Source organism: Rhinoraja longicauda, chromosome 34, assembly GCF_053455715.1.
Source record: "Rhinoraja longicauda isolate Sanriku21f chromosome 34, sRhiLon1.1, whole genome shotgun sequence".
NCBI classification, from domain to species: domain Eukaryota; kingdom Metazoa; phylum Chordata; class Chondrichthyes; order Rajiformes; family Arhynchobatidae; genus Rhinoraja; species Rhinoraja longicauda.
In genome coordinates this window covers 6,112,273-6,130,656 of record NC_135986.1, presented here as the reverse complement: position 1 = coordinate 6,130,656, position 18,384 = coordinate 6,112,273, and the positions used below count along the sequence as shown (strand labels likewise).

At 49.2% G+C, this 18,384-nt stretch overlaps 1 protein-coding gene across 4 annotated transcripts in view; it reads left to right on the top strand.

Moving 5' to 3' along the window:
* The window catches only part of LOC144609546 (uncharacterized), an 84,786-nt gene that overhangs the window by 34,031 nt on the left and 32,371 nt on the right, over positions 1 to 18,384 (top strand). For 3 of the 4 annotated variants that reach the window (XM_078428057.1, XM_078428058.1, XM_078428055.1), the window contains 4 exons: positions 3,084 to 3,155; positions 4,772 to 4,855; positions 10,467 to 10,547; positions 12,492 to 12,618. In XM_078428057.1, the coding sequence (XP_078284183.1) occupies positions 3,084 to 3,155; positions 4,772 to 4,855; positions 10,467 to 10,547; positions 12,492 to 12,618 (364 nt within the window). The remainder of the gene's footprint in view (positions 1 to 3,083; positions 3,156 to 4,771; positions 4,856 to 10,466; positions 10,548 to 12,491; positions 12,619 to 18,384) is intronic. The other variant, XM_078428056.1, reaches the window with a different exon arrangement.

The window sequence follows — 18,384 nt, the reverse complement described above, 5'->3', positions numbered from 1 at the left end:
CAATATGATCATGGCTGATCATCCAGCTCAGTATCCCGTACCTGCCTTCTCTCCATACCCCCTGATCCCTTTAGCCACAAGGGCCACATCTAACTCCCTCTTAAATATAGCCAATAAACTGGCCTCAACTACCTTCTGTGGCAGAGAATTCCACAGACTCACCACTCTCTGTGTGAAGAAATGTTTTCTCATCTCGGTCCTAAAAGACTTCCCCCTTATCCTTAAACTGTGACCCCTAGTTCTGGACTCCCCCAACATCGGGAACAATCTTCCTGCATCTAGCCTCTCCAACCCCTTAAGAATTTTATATGTTTCAATAAGATCCCCCCTCAGTCTTCTGAATTCCAGCGAGTACAAGCCGAGTCTATCCAGTCTTTCTTCATATGAAAGTCCTGCCATCCCAGGGATCAATCTGGTGAACCTTCTCTGTACTCCCTCTAAGGCAAGAATGTCTTTCCTCAGATTAGGAGACCAAAACTGTACACAATACTCCAGGTGCGGTCTCACCAAGGCCCTGTACAACAAACCACTTTGGTACGGGTTTGAAGTCGCAATGGCTAAAAGAAGTAAAGGCAACGGGTTTTGTCTTTCTAAAGTATGTTGTTCAACAACAATTTTTCATCCCAATTTTTATTACATTTAATTCCAGATTTCATTAATTAACTGACTATAATTTCCCTCGGCGCCATGCTGAGGTGTGAACTCTTGCCTTAATTACTGTTCCAGTTGCTTAACCACCGTTTTATGATATACTGTAGACCTACAGTACGATATTCACCACCATTTATGATGTAGATGTAAAGGGCAGTGGAGGCCAAATCACTGGATGGGTTTAAGAGAGAGTTAGATAGAGCTCTAGGGGCTAGCGGAGTCAGGGGGTATGGGGAGAAGGCAAGCACGGGTTACTGATTGTGGACGATCAGCCGTGATCACAATGAATGGCGGTGCTGGCTCGAAGGGCCGAATGGCCTCCTCCTGCACCTATTTTCTATGTTTCTATGTATATAAATGTCTGAAGAGGGTCTCGACCCTAAAACGTCACCCATTCCTTCTCTCCAGAGATGCTGCCTGGCCCGCTGAGTTACTCCAGCGTCTTGTGTCTACCTTCGATTTAAACCAGCTTTCCTATGCGGATGCATGGCAGATGCAGTTTAATGTGGATAAGTGTGAGGTTATCCACTTTGGTGGTAAGAATAGGAAGGCAGATTATTATCTGAATGGTGTCAAGTTAGGAAAAGGGGACGTACAACGAGATCTGGGTGTCCTAGTGCATCAGTCACTGAAAGGAAGCATGCAGGTACAGCAGGCAGTGAAGAAAGCCAATGGAATGTTGGCCTTCATAACAAGAGGAGTTGAGTATAGGAGCAAAGAGGTCCTTCTGCAGTTGTACAGGGCCCTAGTGAGACCGCACCTGGAGTACTGTGTGCAGTTTTGGGCTCCAAATTTGAGGAAGGATATTCTTGCTATTGAGGGCGTGCAGCGTAGGTTTACTAGGTTAATTCCCGGAATGGCGGGACTGTCATATGTTGAAAGACTGGAGCGACTAGGCTTGTATACAGTGGAATTTAGAAGGATGAGAGGGGATCTTATCGAAACGTATAAGATTATTAAGGGGCTGGACACGTTAGAGGCAGGAAACATGTTCCCGATGTTGGGGGAGTCCAGAACAAGGGGCCACAGTTTAAGAATAAGGGGTAGGCCATTTAGAACTGAGATGAGGAAAAACGTTTTCAGTCAGAGAGTTGTGAATCTGTGGAATTCTCTGCCTCAGAAGGCAGTGGAGGCCAATTCTCTGAATGCATTCAAGAGAGAGCTAGATAGAGCTCTTAAGGATAGCGGAGTCAGGGGGTATGGGGAGAAGGCAGGAACGGGGTACTGATTGAGAATGATCTGCCATGATCACATTGAATGGCGGTGCTGGCTCGAAGGGCCGAATGGCCTCCTCCTGCACCTATTGTCTATCGACCTGCGTGGGTTTTCCCCCGGGATCTCTGGTTTCCTCCCACACTCCAAAGATGTACAGGTTTGTAGGTTAATTGATTTGGTATGAATGCAAATTGTCCCTAGTGTGCAGGATGGTGATCGTGTGCAGGGATCGCTGGTCGGCACTGAAGGGCCTGTTGTCCCATTGTACCTCTAAACTAGGCTAAGAAATAGAACGGTGCTGCAAACTCAGAATGAGGCCAATCAGCCCATCAAATTTATGTTGGGGGTGCATTTAAAACAAAAAAAATTGGTGTACAAGTCTCTAAACAGTCGTGGTTGGTGTACTCGAAAGGGATGGTTAAAATCAACTAGTGGGGGTGAGGTGATGGGGGAAAAAAACGATAGTTTGTAGGAAGAAGTCAAGTCAATTTTATTTGTATAGCACATTTAAAAACAACCCACGTTGACCAAAGTTCTGTACATCAGTTCAGGTACTAAGAAACGAACATACAATGGCCCACAAACATAACAGCACATACATAAACAGTTCACAGCGCCCCCCTCAGAGGGCCTCAAACGCTAGGGAGTAGAAATAGGTTTTGAGCCTGGACTTGAAGGAGTGGATGGAGGGGGCAGTTCTGATGGGGAGAGGGATGCTGTTCCACAGTCTAGGAGCTGCAACCGCAAAAGCGCGGTCACCCCTGAGCTTAAGCCTAGACCGCGGGATAGTGAGTAGCCCCAAGTCGGCCAACCTGAGGGACCTGGTGATAGAGTGGTGGGTTAGAAGATGTTTGATATGGGGGGGGGGCAAGCCCATTTAGGGCTTTGTATGTGAATACGAGGAGCTTGAAGTTGATTCTGTACCGTACTGGGAGCCAGTGGAGAGAGGCCAGAATCGGGGTGATGTGGTCCCTTTTACGGGCGCCCGTCAGGAGTCTCGCTGCGGCGTTTTGGACCAATTGCAGGCGGGACAGGGATGATTGGCTGATTGGCGGGACAGGGAAGAAAGCAGTTAACATTGTGTGGGTACGAAGGACCCGGGGCTATACGGGGCGAAGAAGGCGTGGACTAAAGCAAGGGACTAAAGCAAAGGCTAACGCACTTAAGTTTCCGACAGTCCATTTTGGTCCCTAAACTCACTTTTTTTTGCTCCGCAGAAGTGCTTTTAGACGAGAGAAAGGACAAAGCAGCTGGGCTTCAGAAGAAAAGTAAGAAAAAAATGGGAAAAGGTAAATAAACGCAGCGTCACATTTGCCTCCTACCTGATGGGCGCTGGATTCTCGGGCTACAATAGACAATAGTCAATAGGTGCAGGAGGAGGCCATTCGGCCCTTCGAGCCAGCACTGCCATTCAATGTGATCATGGCTGATCATTCTCAATCAGTACCCCGTTCCTGCCTTCTCCCTGTACCCCCTGACTCCGCTATCCTTAAGAGCTCTATCTAGCTCTCTCTTGAATGCATTCAGAGACTTGGCCTCCACTGCCTTCTGAGGCAGAGAATTCCCACAGATTCACAACTCGACGTTTCGGGTCGAGACCCTTCTTCCGACCTGACGTCTCAATCCGAAACGTCAAGAGAATTCCACAGATTCACAACTCTCTGACTGATAAAGTTTTTCCTCATCTCCGTTCTAAATGGCCTACCCCTTATTCTTAAACTGTGGGCCCTTGTTCTGGACTCCCCCAACATTGGGAACATGTTTCCTGCCTCTAACATGTCCAACCCCTTAATAATCTTATACGTTTCGATGAGATCTCCTCTCATCCTTCTAAATTCCAGTGTATACAAGCCTAGTCGCTCCAGTCTTTCAACATATGACAGTCCCGCCATTCCGGGAATTAACCTAGTAAACCTACGCTGCACGCCCTCAATAGCAAGAAGCTACCTGTACAGTCTTTCACACCGGAGGACACTGAAAAACTTAATAGACTGGATGTAACTCCCAATAACATGTCTTAAAAATTACTCTTTTTCATAAAAATAGCCTTCTAACCGGCACGCATCTTGCCATCTGCTACAGTACTCTTTCTGTGTTGTCTAGATATTGCAAAATTCGCTTTTTAGTTTAGTTTCTCCAAACTGCAGCACGGAAACTGGCCCTTCAGCCCACCGAGTCCGCGCCGACTCGTGATCGTCTACACGAACACTTTCCCACATGTACGAGGGACAATTTACAATTTTACCAAGCCAATTAACAGACAAACTTGTACGTCTTTGGAGTGTGGGAAGAAAACGCAGAGCACCCAGAGAAAACGCACGGAGGGAACGTACAAACTCCGCACAGACAGCACCCATAGTCGGGATCGAACCCGGGTCTCCGGCTGCTGTGAGGTTGCAACTCTACCCCTACGCCCCCATTTTGTAGAGACGCTTGCTTTAATTCATATTTCCAACTTTAGAGCTTTTAGATTTAGATTTTTAGATTTAGAGATGCAGCGCAGAAACAGGCCCTTCGGCCCACCCAGTCCGCGCCGCCCAGCGATCCCCGCACACTAACACTATCCTACACCCACTAGGGACAATTTTTACATTTACCCAGTCAATTAACCTACAAACCCGCACGTCTTTGGAGTGTGGGAGGAAACCGAAGATCTAGGAGAAAACCCACGCAGGTCACGGGGAGAACGTACAAACTCCGTACAGACGGCGCCCGTAGTCAGGATTGAACCTGAGTCTCCGGCGCTGCATTCGCTGTAAGGCGGCAACTCTACCGCTGCGCCACCGTAGTTAGTGCACTGCAAGTGCATGAGTTTGAAGGGCAGTTTGAGTGTCTGAAGGCTTGCAAGTGTACAACCGGTTGTTGGGTAATTTGTCACTTAAACCCCCTGCTTCCCCTCTTAAAGCCGTGTTAAAGGAGGAAAGAGAAGAAGAGATGGAGCACGATGCCCCTCCACCAAAGAAGAAAAAGAAGAAACATCAGGAGAAAGGTGAGTGAGGCCCTTCAACAAATCTTGTAATTAGACAATAGACAATAGGTGCAGGAGTAGGCCATTCAGCCCTTCGAGCCAGCACCGCCATTCAATGTGATCATGGCTGATCACTCTCAATCCGTACCCCGTTCCTGCCTTCTCCCCATACCCCCTCACTCCGCTATCCTTAAGAGCTCTATCCAGCTCTCTCTTGAAAGCATCCAACGAACTGGCCTCCACTGCCTTCTGAGGCAGAGAATTCCACACCTTCACCACTCTCTGACTGAAAAAGTTCTTCCTCATCTCCGTTCTAAATGGCCTACCCCTTATTCTTAAACTGTGGCCCCTTGTTCTGGACTCCCCCAACATTGGGAACATGTTTCCTGTCTCTAATGTGTCCAATCCCCTAATTATCTTATATGTTTCAATAAGATCCCCCCTCATCCTTCTAAATTCCAGTGTATACAAGCCTAATTGCTCCAGCCTTTCAACATACGACAGTCCCGCCATTCCGGGAATTAACCTAGTGAACACCCTCAATAGCAAGAATATTCTTCCTCAAATTTGGAGACCAAAACTGCACACAGTACTCCAGGTGCGGTCTCACCAGGGCCCTGTACAATTGCAGAAGGACATCTTTGCTCCTATACTCAACTCCTCTTGTTATGAAGGCCAACATTCCATTGGCTTTCTTCACTGCCTGCAGTACCTGCATGCTTCCTTTCAGTGACTGATGCACTAGGACACCCAGATCTCGTTGAACATCCCCTCTTCCTAACTTGACACCATTCAGATAATAATCAGCCTTTCTATTCTTACTTCCAAAGTGAATAACCTCACACTTATCTACATTAAACTGCATTTGCCATGTATCCGCCCACTCACACAACCTGTCCAAGTCACCCTGCAGCCTTATTGCATCTTCCACACAGTTCTGTGTGTCCATACCGTTGATTCAGTCTCGACAGTCTGAAGAAGGGTCTCGACCCGGAACATCACCCAACCTTTGTCTCCAGGGATGCTGCCTGACCCGCTGAGTTCCTCCAGCACTCTGTGCCTATCCATTCATTCATACATTGAGCAAGGACTTTGTTGGAGAAGGCGAAAACAAAAACTGCAGATGCTGGTTTGAATCGAAGGTCGACACAAATAATAGAAACAAAGAAACATAGAAAATAGGTGCAGGAGTAGGCCATTCGGCCCTTCGAGCCTGTACGCACCACCATTCAATATGATCATGGCTGATCATCCAACTCAGTATCCCGTACCTGCCTTCTCTCCATACCCCCTGATCCCTTTAGCCACAAGGGCCCTTAGCCACAAGGGCCACAAAATAACTCAGTGGGTCAGACAGCATCTCGGGAGGAGAAGGAATGGGTGATGTTATGGGTCGAGACCCTCCTTTCAGCCTGTGCTTCAGACTTCAGTCTGAAGAAGGGGTCTCGACCCGAAACATCACCCATTCCTTCTCTCCCGAGATGCTGCCTGACCCACTGAGTTACTCCAGCATTTTGTGTCTACCTTTGTTGGAGAATTGAATTGAATTGAATTGAATTACCTTTATTGACATTCAAATGAACTGAACGAAAATCATTTGCCACGCAGGTCACAACAGTACAAAGTAAAAGACACAAGACACACAATTTTAACACAACATCCATCACAGTGACTCCTCCAGACACCCTTTCACTGTGATGGCAAGGCAAAAAAGATTCTTCTCTCTTCCCCCCATGCTTCTCCCACGGACAGATAGTTCGACTTCTGCCGAAAACCCATGGTGTCACAGGGAGAGTGTACAAACTCTGTACAGACAGCACCCGTAGTCGGGATCGAACATAGAAACATAGAAAGTAGGTGCAGGAGTAGGCCATTCGCCCCTTCGAGCCTGCACCGCCATTCAATATGATCATGGCAGATCGCCCAACTCAGTATCCTGTACCTGCCTTCTCTCCATACCCCCTGATCCCTTTAGCCACAAGGGCCACATCTAACTCCCTCTTAAATATAGCCAATGAACTGGCCTCAACTACCCTCTGCGGCAGAGAATTCCACAGATTCACCACTCTGTGTGAAAAAAACTTTCTCATCTCGGTCCTAAAAGACTTCCCCCTTATCCTTAAACTGTGTGGCCCCTGGTTCTGGACTTCCCCAACATCGGGAACAATCTTCCCGCATCTAGCCCGTCCAACCCCTTAAGAATTTTGTACGTTGCTATAAGATCCCCCCCTCAATCTTCTGAATTCCAGCGAGTACAAGCCGAGTCTATCCAGTCTTTCTTCATATGAAAGTCCTGCCATCCCAGGGATCAATCTGATGAACCTTCTCTGTACTCCCTCTATGGCAAGAATGTCTTTCCTCAGATTAGGAGGACCAACGTGGTCATTGGTGCCGATAGTCAGTGACTCTACTGCTGTGGCATGTGCTGTCCAGTTACCCCTTTCAAGCTATTGTTGAATCTTCCAACCCAATGTCAAGCAGCATTTTCCCACCCAAAAAAAAAACACTTCCTGTTGTCACTCTTTCTTTTGCCAAACAACTTTTAAGAGAGAACGTCCGATCTATTTCCGAAATAGAAGCTTGGAACTATAATTATAATATTATAATAATAATCACCTTTTTATTTATATAGCAATTTTCATGCAATTTAATGCAGCTCCAAAGTGCTTTCCACAAACGCAAACACGTGTCTAAACAAACATACAATCTAAAACAGTAAGGACATAGGCATACAAAGTGCAGATTTATATCTATATACCAAAATGTTTGTTTGTTTGTTTGTTTGTTCCTGAACTACCGCCAAAACGGTACATGATAGCGCGACAATTTCAGGCCCACGCTTACTCACCGCTAATGGAAGAAGTTTCATTGAAATCGGTGTTATATTTTTAAAGTTATTCACATTTAAAGTTTTCATCTATCCTCGGGAGGAAGGGGTGAGGGGAGGGAAGGAGGGGGAGGGGGGTGAGGGGGTGGAGGGTGGGAAAGGGGAGGGGGAATGGAGTGGGGGGAAGGGAGAGGGAGGGTGAGGGGGATGGAGTGGGGGGAAGGGGAGAGGGAGGGTGAGGGGGATGGAGTGGGGGGAAGGGGAGGGGATGGATGGAGTGGGGGGAAGGGGAGAGGGAGGGTGAGGGGGATGGAGTGGGGGGAAGGGGAGAGGGAGGGTGATGGGGATGGAGTGGGGGGAAGGGGAGAGGGAGGGTGAGGGGGATGGAGTGGGGGGAAGGGGAGGGGGATGGAGTGTGGGGAAGGGGAGAGGGAGGGTGAGGGGGATGGATGGAGTGGGGGAAGGGGGAGAGGGAGGGGTGAGGGGGATGGAGTGGGGGGAAGGGGAGAGGGAGGGTGATGGGGGATGGAGTGGGGGGAAGGGGAGGGGGGATGGAGTGGGGGGGAAGGGGAGAGGGAGGGTGAGGGGGATGGAGTGGGGGGAAGGGGAGGGGGATGGAGTGGGGGGGAAGGGGAGAGGGAGGGTGATGGGGGATGGAGTGGGGGGAAGGGGAGAGGGAGGGTGAGGGGGATGGAGTGGGGGGAAGGGGAGAGGGGAGGGTGAGGGGGATGGAGTGGGGGGAGGGGGAGAGGGAGGGTGAGGGGGATGGAGTGGGGGGAGGGGGAGGGGGGATGGAGGGGAGGGGGCATGGAGGGGGAGGGGGATGGAGTGAGGGGAAGGGGATTGGAGTGGGGGAAGAAGGGGAGGGGGGAAGAGGAGGGGAGAGGGAAGAGGAGAGGGGAGGGGGGGAGGGGAGGGGAGGGGGTGGGGGTGAGGGGAGGAGAGGGGAGGGAGAGGGGAAGGTGAGAGGGGAGGGGAGAGGGGAGGGAGAGGAGAGGGAGAGGGGGGGGGGGGGAAGGGGAGAGGGGAGGGGGTGGGGGAGAGGGGGAGCCAATGGCAGGAGAGGTTTGGGCCTAACGTGTCCACTTGGTTCTAGTGACATTATAAAATGTAACATTGGGAGTGTTAAAGAATAAAGGAAGTAAAATCAGTTAAAAGCTTTAGCAAAAAGATATGTTTTAACTGCCGTTTAAAAAATCTCAAATGAGTCGGCGTCTCTCATGGCAACACTCTGGGTGAAAAAGTTTCTTCTCACTTCAGTTTTAAATGGCCTCCTCTCTATTCTTAGACTGTGTCCCCTGGTTCTGGCCCTGGTTGAGGGAAGGGAGAGAAAAATGATCCGCGAGAAAATGAACTTGGACTTTTATTGTACGATGGGGTCCTATCTCATAAGTGACAAGTGTAGAATTAGGCCATTCGGCCCATCAAGTCTACCCCGCCATTCAATCATGGCTGATCTATCTCTCCCTCCCAACCCCATTCTCCTGCCTTCTCCCCACAACCCCTGACACCCGCACCGATCAAGAATCTTATCGTAAGAAAATAACTGCAGATGCTGGTACAAATCGAAGGTATTTATGTCACAAAATGCTGGAGTAACTCAGCGGGTCAGGCAGCATCTCTGGAGAGAAAGAATGAGTGATGTTTCGGGTCGAGACCCTTCTTCAGACAGTCTTGAGTCTGAAGAAGGGTCTCGACCCGAAACGTCACCCATTCCTTCTCTCCAGAGATGCTGCCTGACCTGCTGAGTTACTCCAGAATTTTGTGACATAAATACCTTCGATCAAGAATCTATCTATCTCTGCCTTAAATACATCCACAGCCGCCTGTGGCAAAGAATCCCCCAGATTCACCGCCCCTCTTACCTTGTTGGTCACCAAATGCTGTTTGGGGCCCGTACAGTTTTAGCTGAAGGAGAGGAGGGGGCCGCGAGGTGCTTGTAGGAAATTTGTATTGGTATTGAACCAAGAAATATGAGTAAAGAAAATGAGTTGATGATCTCTTAAAATTGAAATTGTGTTTGATCTCTGCTCCATCATATGCGTTATGCCCAAATAACCTGGCAGCTGACAATAGACAATAGGTGCAGGAGGAGGCCATTCGGCCCTTCGAGCTGCACCGCCATTCAATGTGATCATGGCTGATCATTCTCAATCAGTACCCCCCGTTCCTTCCTTCTCCCCGTACCCCCTGACTCTGCTATCTTTATCTAGCTCTCTCTTGAATGCATTCAGAGAATTGGCCTCCACTGCCTTCTGAGGCAGAGAATTCCACAGATTCACAACTCTCTGACTGAAAACGTTTTTCCTCACCTCCGTTCTAGATGGCCTACCCCTTATTCTCAAACTGTGTGGCCCCTGGTTCTGGACTCCCCCAACATTGGGAACATGTTTCGTGGTGAATCTGTGGAATTCTCTGCCACAGAAGGTAGTTGAGGCCAGTTCATTGGCTGTATTTAAGAGGGAGTTAGATGTGGCCCTTGTGGCTAAAGGGATCAGGGGGTATGGAGAGAAGGCAGGTACGGGATACTGAGTTGGATGATCAGCCATGATCATATTGAATGGCGGTGCGTACAGGCTCGAAGGGCCGAATGGCCTACTCCTGCACCTATTTTCTATGTTTCTATGTTTCCTGCCTCTAACGTGTCCAACCCCTTAATAATCTTATACGTTTCAATAAGATCCCCTCTCATCCTTCTAAATTCCAGGGTATGCAATCCTGTGGGGTCCTAGTGCCCCTCTCCGCCAGTCTCAGTCTGGTTATGTCCGCTGTCAATAAAGTTTTTATTTTTTTCCTTCTGGAAAGTTGCTGTAAATGGGACAAGAGAAGTGGTGGAAGAGCACGATGAACCGCTGAAGACGGAGAAGAAGAAACACCAAAATAAAAGTACGTCAATTTGAACAAGTATTGAAAGCGTTATGTAGGGTGTGGACACTGAGTTATCACAATAGACAATAGACAACAGGTGCAGGAGGAGGCCCTTCGAGCCAGTACGCATCGCCATTCAATGTGATCATGGCTGATCATTCTCAATCAGTACCCCGTTCCTGCCTTCTCCCCATACCCCCTGACTCCGCTGTCCTTAAGAGCTCTATCTAGCTCTCTCTTGAATGCTTTCAGAGGATTGGCCTCCACTGCCTTCTGAGGCAGAGAATTCCACAGATTTACAACTCTCTGACTGAAAAAGTTTTTCCTCATCTCAGTTCTAAATGGCCTACCCCTTATTCTTAAACAGTAGCCCTTGGTTCTGGACTCCCCCAACATTGGGAACATCTTTCCTGCCTCTAACGTGTCCAACCCCTTAATAATTATATATGTTTCGATTAGATCCCCTCTCATCCTTCTAAATTCCAGTGTATACAAGCCTCGCCGCTCCAGTCTTTCAACATACGACAGTCCCGCCATTCCGGGAATTAACCTGGTGAACCTATGCTGCACGCCCTCAATAGCAAGAATATCCTTCCTCAAGTTTGGAGACCAAAACTGCACACAGTACTGCAGGTGCGGTCTCACTGGGGTCCTGTACAACTGCAGAAGGACCTCTTTGCTCATTACTCTCATTGTTCTGGTTGAGCTTCTTTTACAAAGCATTCATTTTAAACGCAGACCACGTTTACTGACGCAAAAGCCTTGAGGGCTAATTTATATATGACTTGGATTTCCTTGGGTTTGGAAGGTATTGCTATGTATGTGGAACAAAGAACTGCAGATGCTGGTTTGAAGAAAAAAAATGACACCACAAAGTGGGTAGTGCAGTGGCCGCCTTACAGCGCATGCAGCGCCGGAGCCCCGGGTTCCATCCCGACCACGGGCGCCGTCTGTACGGAGTTTGCACGTTCTCCCCACAACCCCATAGGTTTCCTCCGAGATCTTCGGTTTCCTCCCACACTCCAAAGACGTGCAGGTTTGTAGGTTAATTGGCTTGGTAATGTTGTAAGTTGTCCCTAGTGTGTGTGGGATAGTGTTAATGTACAGGATCGCGGGTCACTGCGGACGTGTTGAGCCGCAGAGGCCTGTTTCCGCGCTGTCTCTCTGAAAGTAAAACTACTGGAATAACTTAGCGGGTCAGGCAGCATCCCTGGAGAACGGGGATAGGTGATGTTTTGGGGGAGGAACCCTTCTGGGGGGGGGGGGGGTGGGGAGGGGGGTGGAAGAAAGCTAGAAGAGAGGAGGGAGAGGACAAAGCATGGCAGGTAATTAATAGCACAAAAAGCTGGAGTAACTCAGCGGGTCAGGCAGCATCGCAGGAGAGAAAGAATGGGTGACGTTTCGGGTCGAGACCCTTCAGACTGATGTCGGGAGGGGGCGGGGAAAAGAAAGGATGTAGTTGGAGACAGGAAGACTAGTGGGAGAATGGGGAAGAGAGGGACAGAGGAGCTATCTAAAGTTGGAGAAATCAATGTTCATACCGCTGGGGTGTAAGCTGCCCAAGCAAAATATGAGGTGCTGTTCCTCCAATTTGTGCTGGGCCTCACTCTGACAATGGAGGAGGCCCAGGACAGAAAGGTCAGACTGGGAGTGGGAGGGGAAGTCGAAGTGCTGAGCCACCGGGAGATCAGGTTGGTTAAGGCGGACTGAGCGAGGGTGTTGAGCGAAACGATCACCGAGCCTGCGTTTGGTCTCGCCGATGTAGAGAAGTTGACATCTGGAGCAGCGGATGCACTAGATGAGATTGGAGGAGGTGCAGGTGAACCTCTGTCTCATCTGGAAAGACTGTTTGGGTCCTTGGATGGAGTTGAGGGGGGAGGTAAAGGGACAGGTGTTGCATCACCAATTGGTATATATGTTTGAAATTAGAATGGAACTAATTTGCTGTTCTGTTCCCCACAGCTTCCTGGTGTCTCTACCTGCAGAAACTTGGATTTCAGGAAAGAAAATCAAAGATGAAGACAGCCATTGGCAATTTTCTCAATGAAAGTTCACTCAGCTACAAAAAGATTGTGCTCTACCCTTCCAGGTGAGTCTTGGAATTGTCTCTCAGTGGGCTGCTACCAACCGAAGTGGTGTGGACAATTAAATTGAAGTGAATTTTTCCCATCTTTTAAATGATTTTTGGTGAGGTTTTAATCCCAATTAGTAAATAAAGATTGCATTTATGAGCAGGGAGGTCCTGCTGCAGTTGTACAGGGCCTTGGTGAGACCGCACCTGGAGTATTGTGTGCAGTTTTGGTCTCCTAACCTGAGGAAAGACGTTCTTGCCTTAGAGGGAGTACAGAGAAGGTTCACCAGATTGATCCCTGGGATGGCGGGACTTACATATGAGGAAAGACTGGATAGACTGGGCTTGTACTCGCTGGAATTTAGAAGACTGAGGGGGGATCTTATAGAAACATATAAAATTCTTAAGGGGTTGGAGAGGCTAGATGCGGGAAGATTGTTCCCGATGTTGGGGGAGTCCAGAACCAGGGGTCACAGCTTAAGGATAAGGGGGAAGTCTTTTAGGACCGAGATGAGAAAACATTTCTTCACACAGAGAGTGGTGAGTCTGTGGAATTCTCTGCCACAGAAGGTAGTTGAGGTCAGTTCATTGGCTATATTTAAGAGGGAGTTAGATGTGGCCCTTTTTGCTAAAGGGATCAGGGGGTATGGAGAGAAGGCAGGTACAGGCTACTGAGCTGAATGATCAGCCATGATCATATTGAATGGCGGTGCAGGCTCGAAGGGCCGAATGGCCTACTCCTGCACCTATTTTCTATGTTTCTATGCTGTGCCAAAATGTTCACAGCCAGTGAAATACATGATTAGGCAACTGAACCATCCTACCAACAACTAGAGTAAGAAAATTTCGCTTGGGCAACTTGCAGCCCAGCGGTATGAACATTGACTTCTCCAATTTTAGATAGTTCCTCTGTCCCTCTCTTCCCCTCCCCCTTCCCAGTTCTCCCTCTGTCTTCCTGTCTCCACCTATATCCTTCCTTTGTCCCGCCCCCCTGACATCAGTCTGAAGAAGGGTCTCGACCCGAAACGTCACCCATTCCTTCTCTCCCGAGATGCTGCCTGACCCGCTGAGTTACTCCAGAATTTTGTGAAACAAATACCAACAACTAGAGTGCAGTCCTAAGCTACCATCTGCCTCATTGGAGACCCTCGGACTTTCATTAACAGGACATTACTCGACTGAACGTTATTCACCTAATTCCCTTTATCGTGTACCTGCACACTGTGCACGGCTCGATTGTAATCATCTGTAGGAAATAAACTACAGATGCTGGTTAAAATCGAACGTAGACACAAAATGCTGGAGTAACCCAGCGGGTCAGGCAGCATCTCGGGAGAGAAGGAATGGGTGACGTTTTCGGGTCGAGACCCTTCAGACTGACGTCAGGGGAGGGGGCGGGACAAAGATAGGATGTAGTCGGAGCCAGGAAGACTAGTGGGAGAACCGGGAAGGGGGAGGGGATGGACAGAGAGGGCAAGCGGGGACTATCTGAAGTTAGAGAAGTCAATGTTCATACCGCTGGGGTGTGAGCTGCCCAAGCGAAATATGAGCTGCTGTTCCTCCATTGTAATCATGTTGCCTTTCCGCCGACTGGTTAGCGCGCGACAAATCTTTTCACTGTAGCTCGGTGCACGTGACAATAAACAAAGCTGTATTCACTATTCTAATGTTGGAAATACAGCAGCCAACTTCGCATACCACGAGGAATCTAAGACAGTCATTTGACAATGACTGGACAATCTCTTCTTTATAGTCATGTTGAACGGAGGAGGCCAAGAACCATGGGTTATATTCTCGGCGCCTCTTCGCAATAGTGTGTTGTAAAATGTGCCTAAGAAATCAAACGAGGCTTCCATTTTGCATCTCATTCCTATTCCCTGCATTGAAGTGTTACCCAAAATATTTCTGCCACAGAAAATGTGTAGGAAGGGATTGGCCTCGGGGCTGATAATAGATTCAACGGGACAAATAACCTCATTCAGGAAAGAAAACTGCAGATGCTGGTTTAAAGCGAAGGTAGACACAAGATGCTGGAGTAACTCAGCGGGTCAGGCAGCATCTCTGGAGAGAAGGAATGGGTGACGTTTCGGGTCGAGACCCTTCTTCAGACTGATGGACGTTTCGGGTCGAGACCCTTCTTCGGACTGAACCGTTCGAGCCAGCACCGCCATTCGCTGTGATCATGGCTGATCATCCACAATCAGTGACCCCCTTCTCCCCATATCCCTTGATTCTGTTAGCCCCAAGAGCTCCATCTAACTCTCTCTTTTGAATGCATCCAGTGAATCGGCCTCCACTGCCCTCTGTGGCAGAGAATTCCACAGATTCACACCTTACACCCCAGCGGTATGAACATTGACTTCCCTAACTTCAGATAGTCCCTGCTTTCCCTCTCTATCCCCTCCCCCTTCCCGGTTCTCCCACTAGTCTTCCTGTCTCCGACTACATCCTATCTGACCTTTCAGTCCTGGGCCTCCTCCATTGTCAGAGTGAGGCCCAGCGCAAATTGGAGGAACAGCACCTCATATTTCGCTTGGGCAGCTTACGCCCCAGCGGTATGAACATTGACTTCTCCAACTTTAGATGGTACCTCTGTCCCTCTCTTCCCCTCCCCCTTCCCAGTTCTCCCTCTATCTTCCTGTCTCCGACTACATCCTATCTTTGTCCCACCCCCCTCCCCTGACATCAGTCTGAAGAAGGGTCTCGACCCGAAACGTCACCCATTCCTTCTCTCCAGTGATAACCACGTAGTTTAGTTTAAAGATACCACGCGGAAACAGGCCCACCAAGTCCGCAACGACCAGCGATCCCCACGCATTAGCACTATCCTACACTAGGAACGATTTTTACATTTATACCAAGCCAATTAACTTACGTTAATTGACTGTACGTCTTTGGAGTGTGGGAGGAAACCGAAGATCTCGGAGAAAACCCACGCGGGTCACGGGGAAAACGTACAAACTCCGTACAGACAAGCACCACACAGCCAGATTTGAACCTGGTTCTCTGGCGCTGTAAGGCAGTGACTGCCCCCTTATGTCCAAGGATATAAGCAACGTCTCAAGTGAAATTCTCAAGTGAAACTTCAAGATGAGGATGATACTCTAACTTCAGATCAAGTCAAGTCAAGTTTATTTGTCACGTACACGTACACGACGTGCAGTGAAATGAAAGTGGCAATGCCTGCGGATTGTGCACTTAAAAAGAATTACAGTTACAGCATATAAATAAAGTTAATAAGTTACTATAGTGTAGACAGAAATTTAGTCTCTGGAGTTATAAAAGTTGACAGTCCTGATGGCCTGTGGGAAGAAACTCCGTCTCATCCTCTCCGTTTTCACAGCGTGACAGCGGAGGCGTTTGCCTGATCGTAGCATCTGGAACAGTCCATTGCTGGGGTGGCAGGGGTCCCTCATGATCTTGCTTGCTCTGGATCTACACCTCCTGATGTATAGGTCCTGCAGGGGGACGAGTGTAGTTCCCATGGAGCGTTCAGCCGAACGCACTACTCTCTGCAGGGCCTTCCTGTCCTGGGCAGAGCTGTTCCCAAACCAGACTGTAATGTTGCCGGACAGGATGCTCTACAGCCCCAGATAGCCCTTGCTTTCCCTCTCTAGCCCGTTCCCAGTTCTCCCACTAGTCTTCCTGATCTTGATCTTGCCCGCTGGCTTCCTGGCCCTTGCAGTGTACAGTTCGTCAATGGGGGGGGAGGGGAGCAAGGTTCCAGCCAACAACTGCAACATCTCGGCTGATCGAACGCTGCGCTGCAGCCTCCGGATGTCACGCATGGTGGCCGATCCAAACCAGACCGCGACGGAGAAGATATTGGCCAAACGTGGGCAAAATGGGACTAGCTGAGAAGGGGCATCTTGGTCAGCACGGATGCATTGGGCTGAAGGGCCTGTTTCCATGCTTTATGACTCTGGCATATTGAATGGCCATGGGGAACAAGAACCAGGGAAGAACATGTTCGTCACGTAGAATCATAGAAAATAGGTGCAGGAGGAGGCCATTCGGCCCTTCGAGCCTGTACGCACCGCCATTCAATATGATCATGGCTGATCATCCAACTCAGTATCCCGTACCTGCCTTCTCTCCATACCCCCTGATCCCTTTAGCCACAAGGGCCACATCTAACTCCCTCTTAAATTTAGCCAATGAACTGGCCTCAACTACCTTCTGTGGCAGAGAATTCCACAGATTCACCACTCTCTGTGTGACAATAGACAATAGGTGCAGGAGGAGGCCATTCGGCCCTTCGAGCCAGCACCGCCATTCAATGTGATCATGGCTGATCATTCTCAATCAGTACCCCGTTCCTGCCCTCTCCCCATACCCTCTGACTCCGCTATCCTTAAGAGCTCTATCCAGCTCTCTCTTGAATGCATTCAGAGAATTGGCCGCCACTGCCTTCTGAGGCAGAGAATTCCACAGATTCACAACTCTCTGTGTGAAAAAAAACGTTCTCATCTCGGTCCTAAAAGACTTCCCCCTTATCCTTAAACTGTGACCCCTTGTTCTGTAGCAAGAGTTTAGTTTAGTTTGGAGATACAGCGCCGAAACAGGCCCTTTCGGCCCACTGGCTCCGCACCGACCAGCGATCCCCGCACACTAACACTATCCTACACACAAACTAGGGACAATTTTAACATTTGCCCAGCCAATTAACCTACAAACCTGCACGTCTTTGGAGTGTGGGAGGAAACCGAAGATCTCGGAGAAAACCCACGCAGGTCACGGGGAGAACGTACAAACACCGTACAGACAACGCCCGTAGTCAGGATCGAACCCGGGGCTGCATCGGCTAGAAGACAACAACTCTACCACCGTGACGCCAAGATGGATTCCTGGGATGGCAGGACTGCGTTATGAGGAGTGGTTGGGTTGACTAAGTCTTTACTCACTCGAGTTTGGAATAAAGAGAGGGGGGACCTACAGAATTCTGTCAGGGCTTGAGAGAATAGATATTGGGAGGGTGGGTCCTCTGGCTGTGGAGTATAGAACAAGGGAGTCGCAGTGTCAGGATGCAGGGGAAAGACATTTAAAGCAGAGAAGAGAGTCGTTTTTCACTCAGAGAAAGCAGCGAAGGCCAAGTCACAGAATATATAGTTAGGAAGGAAATTAATGGGCGGCACGGTGGCGCAGCGGTAGAGTTGCTGCCTTACAGCGAATGCAGCGCCGGAGACTCGGGTTCGATCCCGACTACGGGCGCCGTCTGTACGGAGTTTGCACGTTCTCCCCGTGACCTGCGTGGGTTTACTCCGAGATCTTCGGTTTCCTCCCACACTCCAAAGACGTACAGGCATGTAGGTTAATAGAAACATAGAAACATAGAAAATAGGTGCTGGAGTAGGCCATTCGGCCCTTCGAGCCTGCACCGCCATTCAATATGATCATGGCTGATCATCCAGCTCAGTAACCTGTACCTGCCTTCTCTCCATACCCCCTGATCCCTTTAGCAAAAAGGGCCACATCTAACTCCCTCTTGAATATAGCCAATGAACTGGCCTCAACTACTTAATTGACTGGGTAAATGTAAAAATTGTCCCTAGTGCGTGTAGGATAGTATTAATGTGCGGGGATCGCTGGGCGGCGCGGACTCGGTGGGCCGAAGGGCCTGTTTCCGCGCTGTATCTCTAAATCTAAAAAAAAAAATCCTAGACTCGAGGTATCATGGTATTTAGTCTAGGGAAGGGTCGATCAGTCTGAAGAAGGGTCTCGACCCGAAACGTCACCCATTCCTTCTCTCCAGAGATGCTGCCTGACCCGCTGAGTTACTCCAGC